Genomic DNA, 16749 nt, shown 5'->3' with positions numbered 1-16749 from the left:
TACTGCAGGGGTGGCAGGTTTGATCCCTGGTCACGGAACTAGGATCCCCTATGCCAAAAAAAAAAAAGGAGCTATGGCCCTTCGTTGGAAAGAGGGGATGGATTCTGATGCACAGATGGAGGAGTCAGCTTTTGTAGGAGCAGCATCAGGTCACCTAGTCTCAGGAGAGATGCAGCTATATGAGTAGATATAGAGGTAGTAGCTCGAGGAATTCTTTTCTGCTCCTTCTCTCAATGAAATAGGAACATACATGATAAGCTGAGAGGATAGGGAAGGAGATACTTGAGAAAAGAGAACACTTTTTCCATAATCTGAATATTTTTACCAGTGCACAATTTACATTCATAAACATTTTAATTTTGATTATTTTTAAATAAAATATAAAAAAAATTAGTCCCCTGCATTTTTGGTTCCAGATTTGTTTTGAATGCTAGCCATTCAATGTATTCAGAAGAGACTTGAATTTGGTTAAGTCAGCTAAGCAGAGAGGCAATCAGGAGAGGCTTCTGTTTTCTAGGGGAGATCTGATAGGTGCAGAGTGGCTCTGGATCAGAATCTTGACCCTAGTCCTAGGCTAACATGGTGGTATTTTTCAGACAACTGAAGGCGAAGGTTGTAGCAAGAACAGCTCTCCTGACAGCCTAGGCCTCCTGTGCTGTTCTGGGAGTCATCTCTGGATATCCAGCCTATAGTCTGTTCTTCCAGACTTTGCAACTATTTCATAAGCACGTAATTCTCTATATTACATCATATTTTTAAAAATAATTAGAATGCAATAGATTCCTGACTGGCCCACCAAAGAACCATCATCATTACACTCAGTGTGAAATCAGTCAGGGATGAGATCAACAAACAGCTAGGAGTCATAAATATCTGCTAAGATTAATCATAAAATCATGGAGAAAAGAAATGTTTCCATGACGTTTTTCACATGAAAATGACCTGCTTTCTTTGCCTTCCTCTACATAATCATGGAAGAAAAATTTATATTTTAATTCCTTACAAAATATAAGCATAATATTTCCCTTTTAATGATATCTTTCAATTCTTTGATATCTTCAGAATCTTGAGTTTATACCCCTAAATCATTTTTGAAACCATAGTATAGAAATTACTATGTTGCTTAGAATAGCTTCTGATTATAGTTATTTTTTAAAAAATGAAACTCTTTATATTCATTTTATAGACCCATATATGTTTTGGAGACTATGAGTATCTCCAGCATGAACTCTAATCATTTATACATTCACTTATTTTATCCCAGTCAATTTGACCTATGCTGTGATCCTCGAATATACCAAGTTCATTACTATCTTCAGATTTTTTGCAGTGCCTGTTCCATCTGCCTAGAAGGCTCTGCCTGCCAATGTTTGCATAGTTGGCATATTCCATTTACCCAGATATCAGCCAAAACGTCACCTTCTCCTAAAGGTCCTGCTTCAAGACTAAAAGTAAACTCGTTACACTTGCTATCGAATTTTTTGCTTTTATTTTTAGTATCTTCAGGAATATATCTCTTCTTGAAAACATGCTGTTTATTTTCTATATTATTGTCTGTCTATTCCTACTAGATTGTACCTGCAGAGAGCAGTAACTTCACCTGTTTCAATAATAGCTCTTTCTCCCAGGTACTAGAATAGTCTTGACAAATGGGAGGTGATCAATAAATGTAGTGTTTTAAAACCTGAATAAATTAATTTCAGATGAAATTCTCCAGTCTCAATTTTCTTATTCATTTTTCCACTTTTTATCAGGCTAAGTGCTGATTAAGCAACCTTTTCACCGAAGCTTTTACTTCCTGGTTGCGAAGGGTATAAATCACAGGGTTCAACAAAGGAAAGATTACAGTGTGAAAGAGAGAAACCACCTTGTCAGCTGGGAAGGCTCTGAAGGGGCGGGTGTAGATGAAGATGCCAGGCCCAAACATAAGAAATATAACAATGATATGGGTGGTGCACGTGGACACGGCCTTGCTCTTCCTCTCAGACGAGGAACCACGTACACGGCAAAGGATGACTGCATAGGAGGCCAGAAGCCCCAGGAAACACAGCAGGGTGAGCAGACCACTGTTGAAGACCATCAGGAGCTCCACCACAAAGGTGTCAGTGCAGGCCAGCTTGATGACCTGAGGCACATCACAGAAGAAGTTGTCCAGTCGGTTTGGACCACAGAAGGGCAAGCGGAGGATGAGGGCCACCTGGATAATGGAGTGGACAAAGCCTCCAAGCCACAGAGCCAACAGCAAGGCATAGCAGACTCTAGGGTTCATGACAGTTGAATAGTGTAAAGGCCGACAGATGGCAATGTAGCGGTCAAAAGCCATCACAACAAGGAGTAAACCCTCTCCTCCTCCAAGAAAGTGCAAGAAAAAGAGCTGAGTGATGCAGCCTCTATAGGAGATCACCTTCTTGTCAGAGAGGAAGTCCACCAGCATCCTGGGAGCCACAATGAAGGAGTAGGATGCATCCAGGAAGGCCAAGTTGCCCAGAAAGAAGTAGAGGGGGGCCATGAGGCCAGGGTCTGACCTGATGGTGAGAATGATGAGGAAATTGCTGGGGAGGATGATAAGGTAGAAAATTAAAACTAGCACAAAGACCAAGAGCTGAATATTTTGAGATTGGGTCAGACCAGCAAGGATAAATGTGGTCACCACTGTACTGTTCTCATTCTCCATCCTCTCTGCCTGCAGTACATAAAGAAGCAGAGTTTATTGTTATTACAATTTCTTACATCTAGACCTGGATTGTTCTCCAGCTAAAAATATCTGACATTCACTACTTCATTTATAAACAATATGTTTCAACACTCTCCAATATCCTGGGCAAACTCCAAACAATTCTCTCCTCTAGATTTAAAATAAACATATAAAACACTGTTCTCAAAGATGCAGCCTTTTCCCCATTCTGCCATGGGCTTCTATACCACTGCTGTCCACTCGCAGAGTCTAGCATCCTACACCTTCTTGGAATACCTGCTTTCTTGAGTCATAGAAATTTTTCCTGATTGAGATATAACTGCAATTATCAAGATGTTTACATTTTGGTGGTTGTCCTGTGCTGGAGATTTAGCAGTTTTCTTGGAATTCCATGCCTTGTCTCCTCATCCACCAGCCCAAACTTTTATGGAATTCCCAGTTCCTGCCTGCTAACTCTCTGCCTTGCTCTCCGTTTTCTCTTATTGCCCTCCTCTGACCTGGTGTCTTTGTATTGCCCTGACCCCAAGCTGGTCACCAGTTTCCATCAGTAACTCTGCTTTTGCCCTAACTTAGAGGAAGGCTCCAGCTGTGTCCCTGGTGAAGCACAGCTCACATAGCCTCTCCTCACCTGGTCCATGCACTGCACTATCTCTCTCTCAGTCTCAGTTCCTTAGTATAGTCTCCCAATCTCCTTCTTTCCCTGAAACCAGCATGATGCCCAAGGGAGAGCCTTTCAACAAACAACAGGTTACAATACAAAGTTGCCAGGATTCATTTTTTAAATTAATTATATCAACGCGTAAAATCATAGCATAGAAGTGGCAGAAGTAACAATAAAGATCCTATAATCTAATCCACTGCTCTCAAAGACAAGAGAACTGAAGCTACTGTGGTAGCAGCACTTAAGTTTACCGTGAGTTTTCTTTATTGTTAGTATTGACAAGTACAACAGTAAAGAACGCAGTTATGTGCTATTCAGTATAAACACATAAAGAAATTATTTGCACAGCTTTAACCAATGAAGGCTCTATCATGTGTGCTTGAATAAGAAAAAATATTCTTACTAGTGTGAAATCACTCTTCTACAGAGCTTAGAATTAGAAGTTGACCCTGTATAATTAAAACTGCACTAGTAATTGGGGGAGGTGGAATGCAGATTTAAGGCTCAGTCTGTTTAGTCGTGGGTGCTCATTCTAGAAGCGTCATGTGATGATCTACGCAAGAGTGAAAAGAAAGTAGTATTAACTATGTACTACGTGTATATAATTATGCATACATTATGTATCTATCACTGGCTTTTAAGTTTATTCTTCTTAAAATGCTACTTTTAACATGTAGAACATATTAATATGATGGTATACAGACTTTGCAAATATACGTGCATATATTTAAGGCAAATGCTCAAAAATATTTTGTTGTGGTTATGAAATGTTTTTAAATATGAAAATTGCCAATCTACAGAAAAATACAGTGTAGTATATATTAATATTCTCCATACATTTTAACTAAACAGCAAATTGTCTTAAGTTCTGTGGAACATTGGGTACAAAGAGGAGGAAAAAAACTTTTGACAGAAAAAGCTAGTGTCTCAGTACTTAGAAAAGAAAGATAGAAACAGAGAAGTGAGTGAAAAAAGAAAGAAAGAAAGAAAATAGCGAAAAAAAAGTCTACATAAGGAAACGTTATGGTACGTATTTTAGGAAACATTAAAAATATCTGTTTTAAGTCTCTAGATCTGAACAGAATGGCTGATATACTACCAACCACAGATGGAATTTGTGAAAGTCTTCCTTTAAAATATCAGCATATATATGTATACAAATACCACACACATGTGCACACACACTCACACAAACTCACACACACAGAGGCAAAGTGGGACCTACATAAAATTGTAATAAAAAATGCTTTGCAGTCTCCCGAATTAGCTTCTCAGCTCACTTCTTAACGTATCTCCACTTCCACAAACACTTTTCTCAACATTCATTCCATTACCTGCCTATAAAAACATACCCAGAAAACTCAGGAATGTAAGTAAAGAACGCCCACTACTTACTCTTGGGTTCAGTTCATCGTACAAGTTCACTCAGAGTTGGTTATTTCATGATGTGTCAGTGTTTGATGATATCTCTAGGACATCAGAGGATTTCTCAAGATTTTTGAAATTGAGGGTTACAGGCTCTTCCACTCCACCCATTTCCTGTTTGTCATCTCTGTTTTTTCACTATTACCCAAGAGACAGGATTCCACCCTATTTGACATATTTGATCCATTTTCTTCCCATGTCCTGTTCTCATATGTGCTTTCCTGACCCGTGATTCTGAAACCGTGCTTGGCATAGATCAAGAGACTATGTTTCAGATAAGTATTTCTCCAGGTAAAATAAAATACATTTCTGGAAAAAAAAACATACAAATTATGGCCCTCTTCCAAATCAAATATTCTAACTCAGCCAAATTAGTGGGAAAGGTGTTGTCAGAAGAGGCTGAAACAGAAAGCTAAATTCTCACCCCTGTATCTCTAATCTTCCATGGCACTTCAGCTAATTAAGAGATTCCTCTGCCTCTGGCAGTGATGATACAGTAGAGGAAGAGAAGGCCAGGGAGACAGGCTCCCTGGCTCTCAAGGAGGAGACACAAACCTCATCAGGCAACACTGTGCCTGCCTGGAGCGCAAACTGTGGTCAGACCAGCTCCTGGAGCCTGGCGTTTAGAGACCCAAGGAGCTTACTTCCCCATCTCTGGGAACCATTTCCTCATGCTTCCTTCCTTATTTTCTCTCTTTTCTCTTTCTCTCCCCTTTCATTCATCAATGAGCTTTTCATTCCTTAATTTATTTTCATAAGTTTGATTGTGGTTTTTTTCCCATATTAATTTATTGTCTCTCATTTCCCCCTAACTTTCTTCCCTTCTTTATTTTACTCTCTTCAAATCTTACTCCGCTTTTTTATTTTCTCTTCTTTCTCCCTTGCATTTATGCAAGTTCTTTCATCTGAAATGTGTTCGCTCTCTCCACTTGTCCTCATACTTGCTGCTACTCCATTACATCTCATGCCTGTCTTTATACTAAAAAAAAGAAAAAAAGACCTCACTGTTGTTTCCTTTCAAGGAAGAATGAGCAATGTGTATGCTTCTCAGCATCTTCCATTCTAAACATTTTGTCTACAAAAGAAAATTGTATACCTCACTACGGAGTTCTGACCATTTTCTCTTGAATAAAGAATTTTCCTTTCAATTTACCAACTCTGAACCACTAATTAATTACTTCACATTTCCTCATATATTTTTCTGCGTAAAAATGAACCTAATAAAATGAGTGACGATAGATGATTTGCCTTTCTTGGTAAACGGAAATCTCATTACTATCATTCTAATGGAATGAATATATGTAATAAAGTTTCCAAAATTTCCAATGCAATATCTGTCAGCATATTGATTGAAGCTTGTAAATTATTTAAGCGTAAATTAACATTTTACATATTACAAAAAACATGAATTGGGCTGAAAGCATGATCTAATACTTAATTGATACTCATGCTTATGATGAATACATAAAGCACTAAATAAATGTATGGGTCTTCAGCCAGGAATTCCTCTCATTATAAAATGGAATGATTAAATTAAATTACCTTTAAATTTCCTTCAAATGCTACCTATCCAGGCAATGTTAGAACGATCCTTGGCTTGGAATCGTTTTATTTGGGTCTAACGTCTTGGCTCAGCAATTCACTAACTATATGGCCCTGGGGAAATCACTTAGCTTTCAGAAGTCTGAGTTTTCATCAATGAAACAGAATAACATGTTGACTCTTTCTGACAGGAGTGACATGAGGATCAAATTGAGGTGACGATGGTAATAATAGCTCATTCAACTAACTTCAAACCAAAGTTTGAAGTTTAGGTGTTAAATGGTAGCACTAATGAATAGACATATTGCCACTAGAGACTCTGTCAATATCTTTAGGACGAGCCCTGGGTGATGGTAGCTGCATAAACTGAGTGGTTATAGAGAGAAGAAACTGTGGAGATGAAAAAGGCTTCATGTAAAATTCCCAGTGCAGTCAGTTGTTTGTATACCAAGCTTTTCTCAGTTTCACAGCTTTCTATTTAACCATCAAGGCCCTATATTGATGAATAATACAACCATAGGCAACAGAAGAAACTCTCAAATATGTTGAGTATGGAAAATAAGAGATCTGGGCTAATGTTCTGCAAAATCGTAAAATCTGTGACGTTTTTCTCGGGAGCCCTTAGCCTGCCTTTTTGATTCTTCCTCCCTTTCATCTGCACTTTATAAGGAAAATAGAATCTATCATTCACTGTATGCTCCTGGTTTTAAACCTGACGTCACCTCTCTGAAAGATATTGATCATTTCACTTAATTACAGTGATCGAAAGTTTTTGTCCACCATTAAAGTATTTCTAAACATCAAGAAGAGACAGAAAACTATGGGGGAGAGGGTCGAAAATGCCACAGTGATGAATATAGACCTAAGCCTCTAGCTATTCCTGCTCAGACTCTGACCTCTACTCCATTGCTTTCCAAGGCAGCCGATGAACCAGTGAAATAGTCACAATATGTTTTCTATTGTTCTCTCCTTCTTCTTTGGCATAAATATGAATACCTCCAGAACTTTGAATCTCCAGGTTTTATGGAACTCTCACAATGTTGCCATCCTCCCCGTTCTCATAAAACATTAACTAAACATTCTTGTCATTGTTCATAAATATTTGTTCCCACACAGGGAACCTTAGATTTTGAAATCTCTTCTAACTCTTTATGATGCAATGGAGAAAGTGCTGTGGAGATTTGAGACTGCCACAAGCCTGCTGAATATTTCCAAAGGGAGTTATAAGATTGTCAACAGAAATTGGTAAGGAAAAATACCAGAGCTTTGTAAAGGACGAATATTTTAGAATAATGTCACATAATGCCACACTGGGTTAATTCTGAATTCTGACACCAAAATCCCACCAGTGACTGAGATAATACAACCCTGCTTGGAAGCCTATTAATTAGGTCAAAAGTAAATAGAAGGTTAAGAAAATTTCACTTACATCTTATAAGAAAACTGGAGAGAGAAAAAATGTAAATAAATGATGAGAGATTGTTGATATATATACCAAGGAAGCAAGCAGAGTCAGGACGAGGATGAGACAAGTGAGGTATTGCCTCAGGCACAAAATTAACCATGATACCAAAAACCTTAGTAATCAAGATAAAGAATATTTTAATGCAACATTTTAAAAGTCAAAGTTACTGTAAAAATTATGAACGGAATATCAATTTTTTTAAAATAAAGAGAGCAACATTACAGATTTATCCTTTTGCTTCAGGTTCCAATATGGCTCAACATGACACCATTACCAACCTAGTCTTTATTTAAAATTTAGTATTTATTTTGTTTTTCCTGGAATTTTAAAATTATTTTGATTTTCTACAATATCAGTTAGACCTAGAGAATATTATGCTTAGTGAAATGCTAGAGAAAAACACATACTATATGATATCACATGTGTGGAATCTGCAAAAATACTACAAATAAATGTATATGCAAAATGGAAACAGACTCACAGATATAGAGCACATACTAGTGGTTACCAAAGGGGAGGGGAAAGAGGGAAAGGGCCAAATAGTGATATAGGATTAAGATACTAACTACTATGTGTAAAATAGACAGGCAACAGGAATATATGGTATAGCACAGGAAATTATACCCTTTATCTTGCAATAACATTTAATGGTGTATAATCTGTAAAGATATTGAATCACTATGCTATACACCTGAAACTAATATAACATTGTAAATCAACCCTACTTCAGTATGAAAACATGAAAGATACATAATAATATTTGATTGTATTTTGCTTAGTGTTTCACAGAGTTAAATCCTTTTCTTCTGTCCAGGAAGTAGAATGAGGACCTAATCATTCAGTTTATTTCAAAGGGAGCTTGAAATCATGTCTGATGTTAATTGATTTTAGCTCAGATTAGTTTTACCTCCAATATCTGCCCACTGCTACCAAGGAACTTGTATATTTGATCTTGTCAGAACTGAGAGGAGTTGGAGTTACAACTCTAACAGTTTTGTTGCCCTTATGACAGGTTTGCTGGCAACAACATCCAAGTACTACAATGAGGGCTGAGAATGTGTATTAGCCAATATGCATTGAATATCATTTCTTTCCCCATTTTTCCTTTTCTGAGCAAATTACTGATATAGGTGTCAGTGGGGGTGGAGAGAGAAATTCATAAAAGTGAGCTATTTTTGTGTTCAGAGCTGTCTCAGATTCTAACCTGTCCACATCCCGTGTGCCATAAAAGGCCCACCTTATTTTTTCTCACCTCTGTAGAATACCTCACTCTATGTCAGGATCCCTCCGCCATCTGCCCATGTCTATACTAAGTACTTGCCCACCCTTATGGAGCTGCCTCAGATCTGCTCATCTATACAGGCCCTGCCCTCCTTGGAGCTCAATACAAGGGCTTCCTTGCTTCATCCACTCTTTGATGTCCTTGCAGAAAAGTACAATTATTACTTTCTACTTTTCTTATCGTTGATAGTACACGAGTAACAATCTTCTGCAAGCTAACCAGAATCAGTGGTCTTTATTCTCATGGTTTGTTTTTGAGAATAAAATTATTTTTAGGTTTATAATCCTTTCCATTTCTCCCTTATTAATTGACTATTCATTTCAATTGCCCATATTTCCTTCTGTATCTATTTCATATTCATTTATTAATTTGTATGTTAATTAAATTAACCTCTTATTTATATCAATTTCCTTACTTAATAGCTTTGTTATTTTAATTTTATGCATGGATGCTTCCTTATACTATCCTTTGTTAGGGAGGAAATACTGGTTCCATTTGCAGGCAAACCTCTATAATTATGCAGAAATTAACCCACACATCCACATGTAGTGGGCAGATTTTCGGCATGCTTTTGCTTTTGGGCACACATATACTTTTTAACATGTCAAATGTAAGTATTTTTCTTTTCATTTTCTATTTGTATGTCAGCTTCACTGGTCTTCTCACCTCCAAGATTATAAAACTGTTATCCTATGTTTTATCAGTATTTTTTGAATTGCTTTGTTTTGCTTCCCAAAGAAGCTGTGAACATATTAACAGGTTCTTCTAGGACCTTAACATTAGATTTCCAAATTCTGACTATCAAAGGTACTCATGTATCACTTGAATTCAGAAAAAAAATTAATTGAAAAAGGAGACAATAACATGAAATATGTTCTGTATCGTTCTCCTGATTCCAGAGCATGGTGTTCCTTCAGTCAGGTGCTGTCAAAGTGGCTTCTGTTATTCAAACGGCCTCATTATTGCGAGGATAGATCATTCAGGAGATTAATTTTATAGTATACTTCCAGCAATCATTTCTGGATGCCCAGCATAAAAAAAAATGTCTCCCACTCCGTAAAAGATTTTATAAGTACCTAATTTCTCACATTAAACCCTATTACAGATAATAACATTGATTTATGTACTCGCCAAAAAAATCTATAGTACTAAATAACTATCGTTACCATAATCAGATTGAAATCAGTTGAGGGTTTGTTTTAACATCCAGGGAGGATTTGTAAAACACATCAGTAATAATCAGGATGCTCTGAAAAACAATTGAGTGAAATAATTTCATGATATTTTTTCCATAAGACCAATTATTTTCCTTTCTTATCCTCTACTAAGTATTTCAAGTTTTCTGTTTTATTTCTTTTAAGTTTCTTTTTTTGATGTGGACCATTTTTAGTCTTTGTTACAATATTGCTTTTGTTTTATGTGCTGGTTTTTTAGCCACGAGGCATGCAGAATCTTAGCTCCCCGACCAGGGATCTAACATGCACCCCCTGCATTGGAAGGTGAAGTCCTAACCATTGGACTGCTAGGGGAGTCCCTCAAGCTTTTTAAATTGTACAAAACAGGTCTGCAGCATAACATTTGGCTTTTGATGATGACTTGCCCTTATTGATCTATGCCCAGAATCATGATAATATTGTTCTAAACCATAAAACAAGCAATTGTGGATGAGTCCCTCACCTGCTTAAACTATTAAGATGAATTCTTACTTCAAGTAGAATAGAATAAAACTTTTTATCTCAGTGTAAAAAATATTAGTTATATGACTCTTATAACCACATATAACAACATCTAAATGTCTCACACTTAGTCCATGTACTCCAACCACTCTGGTGTTTCCTTTATGTTCCTTTAAAAAACATAGCACATTTATTCCCTTCTTATATATAACTCTCCCTCATTAACTACAATAGTACCTGAAAAATGCAACATGTTCAATAAAAAAACAGTATTTGTTAAATGAATGAATGATTTGCAGCCAGAAATTCCTTCGTGACTTCATATTGTAAAACCTATTCAACAAACCACATGCCGGCTCAATAGCCTCCTCATGGAAGCTTTCACTTCCTGGTTGCGAAGGGTGTAAATCACAGGGTTCATCAAAGGAAAGATCACTGTGTGGAAAAAGGAGACCACCTTGTCTGCTGATGAGGCTCTGAAGGGGCGGGTGTAGATGAAGATGGCAGGCCCAAACATGAGGAGAATAATGATGACGTGAGTGGTGCATGTGGACAGCGCCTTGCTCTTCCCTTCAGAAGCAGAGCCACGTACGTGGCAGAGGATGACTGCATAGGAGGCCAGAAGCCCCAGGAAACACAGCAGGGTGAGCAGACCACTGTTGAAGACCATCAGGAGCTCCACCACAAAGGTGTCAGTGCAGGCCAGCTTGATGACCTGTGGCACATCACAGAAGAAGTTGTCCAGTCGGTTTGGACCACAGAAGGGCAAGCAGAGGATGAGGGCCACCTGGATAATGGAGTGGACAAAGCCTCCAAGCCACAGAGCCAATAGCAAGGCATAGCAGGCTCTAGGGTTCATGACAGTTGAATAGTGCAAAGGCCGACAGATGGCAATGTAGCGGTCAAAAGCCATCACAACAAGGAGTAACCCCTCCCCTCCTCCAAGGAAGTGCAAGAAAAAGAGCTGAGTGATGCAGCCTCTATAGGAGATCACCTTCTTGTCAGAGAGGAAGTCCACCAGCATCCTGGGAGCCACAATGAAGGAGTAGGATACATCCAGGAAGGCCAAGTTGCCCAGAAAGAAGTAGAGGGGGGCCGTGAGGCCAGTGTCTGACCTGATGGTGAGGATGATGACGACATTGCCGGGGAGGATGATAAGGTAGAAAATGAAGATCAGGACAAAGACTAGGAGCTGAATATTTCGAGACTGCGTCAGGCCGAGGAGGATGAATTCTGTCACCACTGTGCTATTTTCTATCCTCATCGCTTCTGCCTGCAGTACATCACAGAGCAGAGAATTTATTTCCAATTCTTCCATCTAGATCATAGTTCTTCTCAAACTAAAAGCAGTGTATTCTACATCTATGTTATACCATCACTCTCCCACAAATGAATGTCTCTTCTACCCCTTATTCTTCTATAAATCATTAAGTGCCAACACCCAGGTCTTGAAATCATACTCTTCTGCTTCTGTCCTGTGCTTGTGTTTAGCTGCGCTCTCTTCAGCACTCTGCCCTGCCCTGAATTTATTTATGATTTGCATGAGGCATATGAACATTTTTCTGAATGAGAAAAAACTTAAACACAGATATCAAGATCTTCAAGTTTTTATTTGAATGGCGAGGGTGAGAGTGAGGTAGGGATTTACAGCAAAGAGGAATGACAGAGCTTTTTAAGGTAACAGAAATGTGCCGTATCTTGATTGTAATGGTTACAAGTGTCTTATTTTTTTCAGAATTTATTGAACTATTAAACTATACAGAAATCGGTATATTTACTGTTCGTAAATTATACCTTAAGAATGTTTACCTAAAAGTTTTTAAAAACCTGCTTACTTGAAATATTTCCTTTTTTTCTATAGAATATTAACCCATCATCCTGGTCTAAATAAAAAGAAACCTGGTCATTCTGGAGAAATTGAGATCTGAGGCTTATCTGTACAGTGGTCTCTAAAGTGACAACGTGCTCATCCAATGTACATGATAATTTGTTGGTATGATAATTTGGAGGCCCAGGATAGGCCACCCCAAAATGTGCCTCAATGGCATATTGATTATTTTGAATTAAAGTTACTTAAGAAATGGCCAATACAAAGGAGACACTCTGATTCTCTTTTCTGTCTTCCTGAAAGCAGGGGGAAAATCTCTCATGTGAAAAGCGCACCCCCTGCATCTGGAGGTAGAAAGACACTCTCATCACTGGAGACAGGGAATTCAGGCCAAGAAACCTGTATAAATGAAACTTGTCACTTTATTTTTCTACCCCAAGTGCAAACTCTGTTTAAATCCTTCACTAATTGAGCACTCAAAACCCAAGTTTCTTTGTCCTGTCAATTCCAAACAAATTTATTGTTTTTTTTTTTTCATCTAAAATGCATAAAAGTGCCTACTTTGGCCACTTATTTAGGTCCCATTTATGAGACCTCCATGAACACAATTAAAATGCGTTTCTCTTTTTCTGTTAATTCATCTTGTGTCAATTTTATTATTAGTCCAGCCACAAGAACTAAGATGGATAGAGGGGAAATTTCCCCCTCCCAGACAAAAACAATAATAGTAGAATTTCTATATGTATGATTATATTCCATTCTTTGAAGTTCTATTTTTCAAAGTGTCATAGTATAATTGAATATAAAAATATACAAATAAAATGCACATGTTGCTAGTGCATGCTCAGAAAGTGTTTATTGTTAGAATAAAAAATTTTCAAAACTTGAACTAAAGCATAACACTGCACTGTGATATAGAACAATATTGCACATGCTTTGAGTTACATGAAACACTTGTTTCTAAGCAGTGTTGTGGAATACAGAGTCTCAAGAGAAGGGAAAGATGGGTCCACTAACTTTAACTGTAATGAGAGACAGAATGCAAGAGAAAAGAGAAAAAGGAGAAGAACAACCAAGTCCCAAACTGAGAAACCAAAGAAAATATTTATAATTGCAAATCCACTCAAAACCTCAAAATATCTGATTTTGTATGTGTAAACCCAAATAGATTGATTAATAACAGATGTTTTTGTGTAGAGTCAAAATTAAAGAGGCACTGTACATCACACAGGCACGTAGATGTACATACAAATGCATGTGTGCACGCTCACACATACACGCACAAGCACATGAATTGTTTCCTAAGCAAAATTGAAGCACAAACGTTTACAAACGGCACAATTCAAATTAGCTTTTCTGTTCTCTACATCCTTTCTTCCTTCCTTCCATCCTTTCTTCCTTCCGTCCTTTCTTTTTTTCTTCCTTCTTTCCTTCCTTTCTTTCATCTTCCTTCTTTCCTTCTTTCCTTCCTTCCTTTTTTCTTAGCATTCATTGGCTTCAATATTTATTATTCTTTCTGTGCATAAAACCTACTGTTAGAAAAGTAAGTCAGGAATCCCTCTGCACTTATTCCTAAATTATGTGCATCTTGCACGCTATTATATAATTGGTTACTTCATACTCTTTCAAACATTGAGACTGTCTTTAGGACATAAGAGAAAACTTTAAATATTAAAGGTTAAGGGTTGCATCCTTTTCCACTGTGCTTTGTGTTTTGTATCCTATCATTCACTTATGTTCTTCTATTGACTCTCTAACAGATAGGATTTATGACTATGTAACATCCCTCACTTCTTTCAGTTAATATATGACATATAAATTTAAGACCAAGTGTTAACATCCCCAAGAAAACTGGTGTTTTAATAAAGCCTTTACATGTTGCCAATAAAGTGATTGTAAATATCCAGAGGAACTAGAGCTATATTATTAAGGACAGATAAAAGGTGCTACTGTATTATTGAATTCAGACTTCAAATATTAGTTTGTTTCTACTATAATGCTGACCATTGCCTTCCACGACAGCAGATGTCCCATCAGAAAAGTTATAACGTTTCCATTTATTCCTTCTTTCTGGTCCTCATAATATGAAGAATGACAAAAATGTTTACCTCTAGCAATCCAACATTGCTCTCACACAGCAGACACCACCTCCTAATGGGAGGGACAATAACTTTTTACTCTTGTCTTTGTTCTTAAATATCTCTTCTCACAGAGGGGCCTCTTAACATTTGAAAATAACAACCAATTTGTGAAGCAACAGAGAATGTACTTTGGGAATTTGAAGGCTAACAAAACTATAGAACACTTTCAAAGGGACTATTTAGAATGCCAAGATATGATCAAAGAATTAAACTACAGATGTGTTAGGTATGAATACTCAAACATATATCAGTTAAAGAGACGTGATATCACTTCTGGATTCTAAAATCAGCATTCCATCAGTGACAGAAATTATGGAACGGCCAGCATGTTTATTAGGTCTGAGTGAATAGAAAGTCAAGGGGAGTTTATATTTTACAGTACAAATCAAAAAAAAGGAGCATAATTGACAGGTAATCATTGGTATATCAAGAAAGGAAATAATGTGGTCAAGTAGATGGTAAATATGTTAGATTAATCATATTTCTGGTGCCAAAGAGATAGGCAAAGAGAAAATAAATGATGTTCACAAAGACTCCTTTGACAAATTCTTCTTAGAAAAAAGAATGTCATGTTGTAGAACTGACTAAATCTTCAGAGGAGATGTCCTCCTAAATAGACCCTATTTGGTCTTCTTATCTGCTTTTTTTCATTTTAGGAATAGTTGTCTTCTGAGCTTTGCTAAAGCAATGATGAGGAACTATTTCCTTTTCAATATAATATTACTAAACAGAAGAAAAATAATTAAGAATCATGCAACATAATTTAAATTTTAGTAGATTTGATTTTGTTTTAAAGATAAATATTTTCTATTTAAAAAATTAAAATACTCATAAGACCTAAATAGGCATTTCTCCAAAGAAGACATATGAAAGGCCAAGAGGCACATGAAAAGCTGCTCAACATCACTAATTATTAGAGAAATGCAAATCAAAACTACAATGAGATTATCACCTCATAGCGGTTAGAATGGGCATGATCAGAAAATCTACAAAAAATAAATGCTGGAGAGGGTGTGGAGAAAAGGGAACCCTCTTGCACTGTTGGTGGGAATGTAAACTGATACAGCTGCTATGCAGAACAATTTGGAGGTTCCTTGCAAAACTAAAAATAGAATTGCCATATGACCCAGCATTCCCACTACTGGGCATATACCCAGAGAAAACCATAATTTAAAAAGACACATGCACCCCAGTATTCATTGCAGCACTATTTACAATAGCCAAGATATGGAAGCAACCTAAATGTCCATCAACAGATGAATGGATAAAAAAGATGTGGTACATATATATAATGGAATATTACTCAGCCATGAAAAGGAAAGAAATCAGGACATTTGTAGCGACATGGATGGACCTAGAGACTGTCATACAGAGTGAAGTGAGTCAGAAAGAGAAAAACAAATATCGTATATTAATGCATATGTTCAGAATATAGAAAAATGGTACAAATCAACTGGTTTGCAAGGCAGAAATAGAGACACAGATGTAGAGAACAAACATATGGACACCAAGTGGGGAAAGTGGGGGGGACTGGTGGGGAGGGTTGGGATGGGATGAATTGGGAGATTGGGATTGCCATATATACATTACTAATAAGAAAAAAAATCAAATTGTACACTTTAAATATATGCAGTTTATTGTATATCAATTGTATCTCAATAAAAGTTCTTTAAAAATTAAAATACTAGCCATATATTTTTAAATAAAATCAATGCAAAATCAAACATATTTCACTTTAATCTACATCCAGTTCAGAGAAAGAAAGGTAGGAGGAATGAAAAATGGGAAAAGTAGAGGAAGAAAGAGATACATAAAATTATGAAGATAAAAATAATAGATAAAAAAGGAAGGGGAAATTAAAGAACAGGAATAAATGCAAAGACTGTATTAGGAAAATAAGAAATGAATATGAAAGGATAGTGAGGCATAGAAATGCATATTCTATAAAACCACATATTCAAATAGACTTAACAGATAAAAGAAAGTTATTTGTTGCTTGAAAACTGCAAGCTGCTTTCAAAGCTCACTCCAGAA

The 16749-nt window shown here is 36.9% G+C and overlaps 2 protein-coding genes across 2 annotated transcripts; both read right to left on the bottom strand.

The window, feature by feature from the left end:
- Nucleotides 1-1750: 1750 nt before the first annotated feature.
- On the bottom strand, nt 1751-2686 carry LOC130846247 (olfactory receptor 4N2). The gene has a single exon (XM_057724357.1). It carries the CDS (start codon nt 2672-2674, stop codon nt 1751-1753), a length of 924 nt encoding a protein of 307 aa, XP_057580340.1. The 5' UTR covers nt 2675-2686.
- Nucleotides 2687-11083: 8397 nt separating this feature from the next.
- On the bottom strand, nt 11084-12010 carry LOC130846350 (olfactory receptor 4N4C). Its single transcript, XM_057724541.1, has one exon. The coding sequence runs from the start codon at nt 12008-12010 to the stop codon at nt 11084-11086; it is 927 nt and encodes a 308-aa protein (XP_057580524.1).
- Nucleotides 12011-16749: the final 4739 nt, after the last annotated feature.

The sequence above is a fragment of the Hippopotamus amphibius genome, chromosome 2 (genome assembly GCF_030028045.1).
Source record: "Hippopotamus amphibius kiboko isolate mHipAmp2 chromosome 2, mHipAmp2.hap2, whole genome shotgun sequence".
Classification (NCBI taxonomy): domain Eukaryota; kingdom Metazoa; phylum Chordata; class Mammalia; order Artiodactyla; family Hippopotamidae; genus Hippopotamus; species Hippopotamus amphibius.
This window is presented reverse-complemented; position numbering and strand designations above follow the sequence as displayed.

Excerpts from the sequence above, each read along its gene's own strand:
- LOC130846247 (XM_057724357.1), bottom strand. The coding sequence starts at position 2,674 with ATGGAGAATGAGAACAGTACAGTGGTGACCACATTTATCCTTGCTGGT.
- LOC130846350 (XM_057724541.1), bottom strand. The coding sequence starts at position 12,010 with ATGAGGATAGAAAATAGCACAGTGGTGACAGAATTCATCCTCCTCGGC.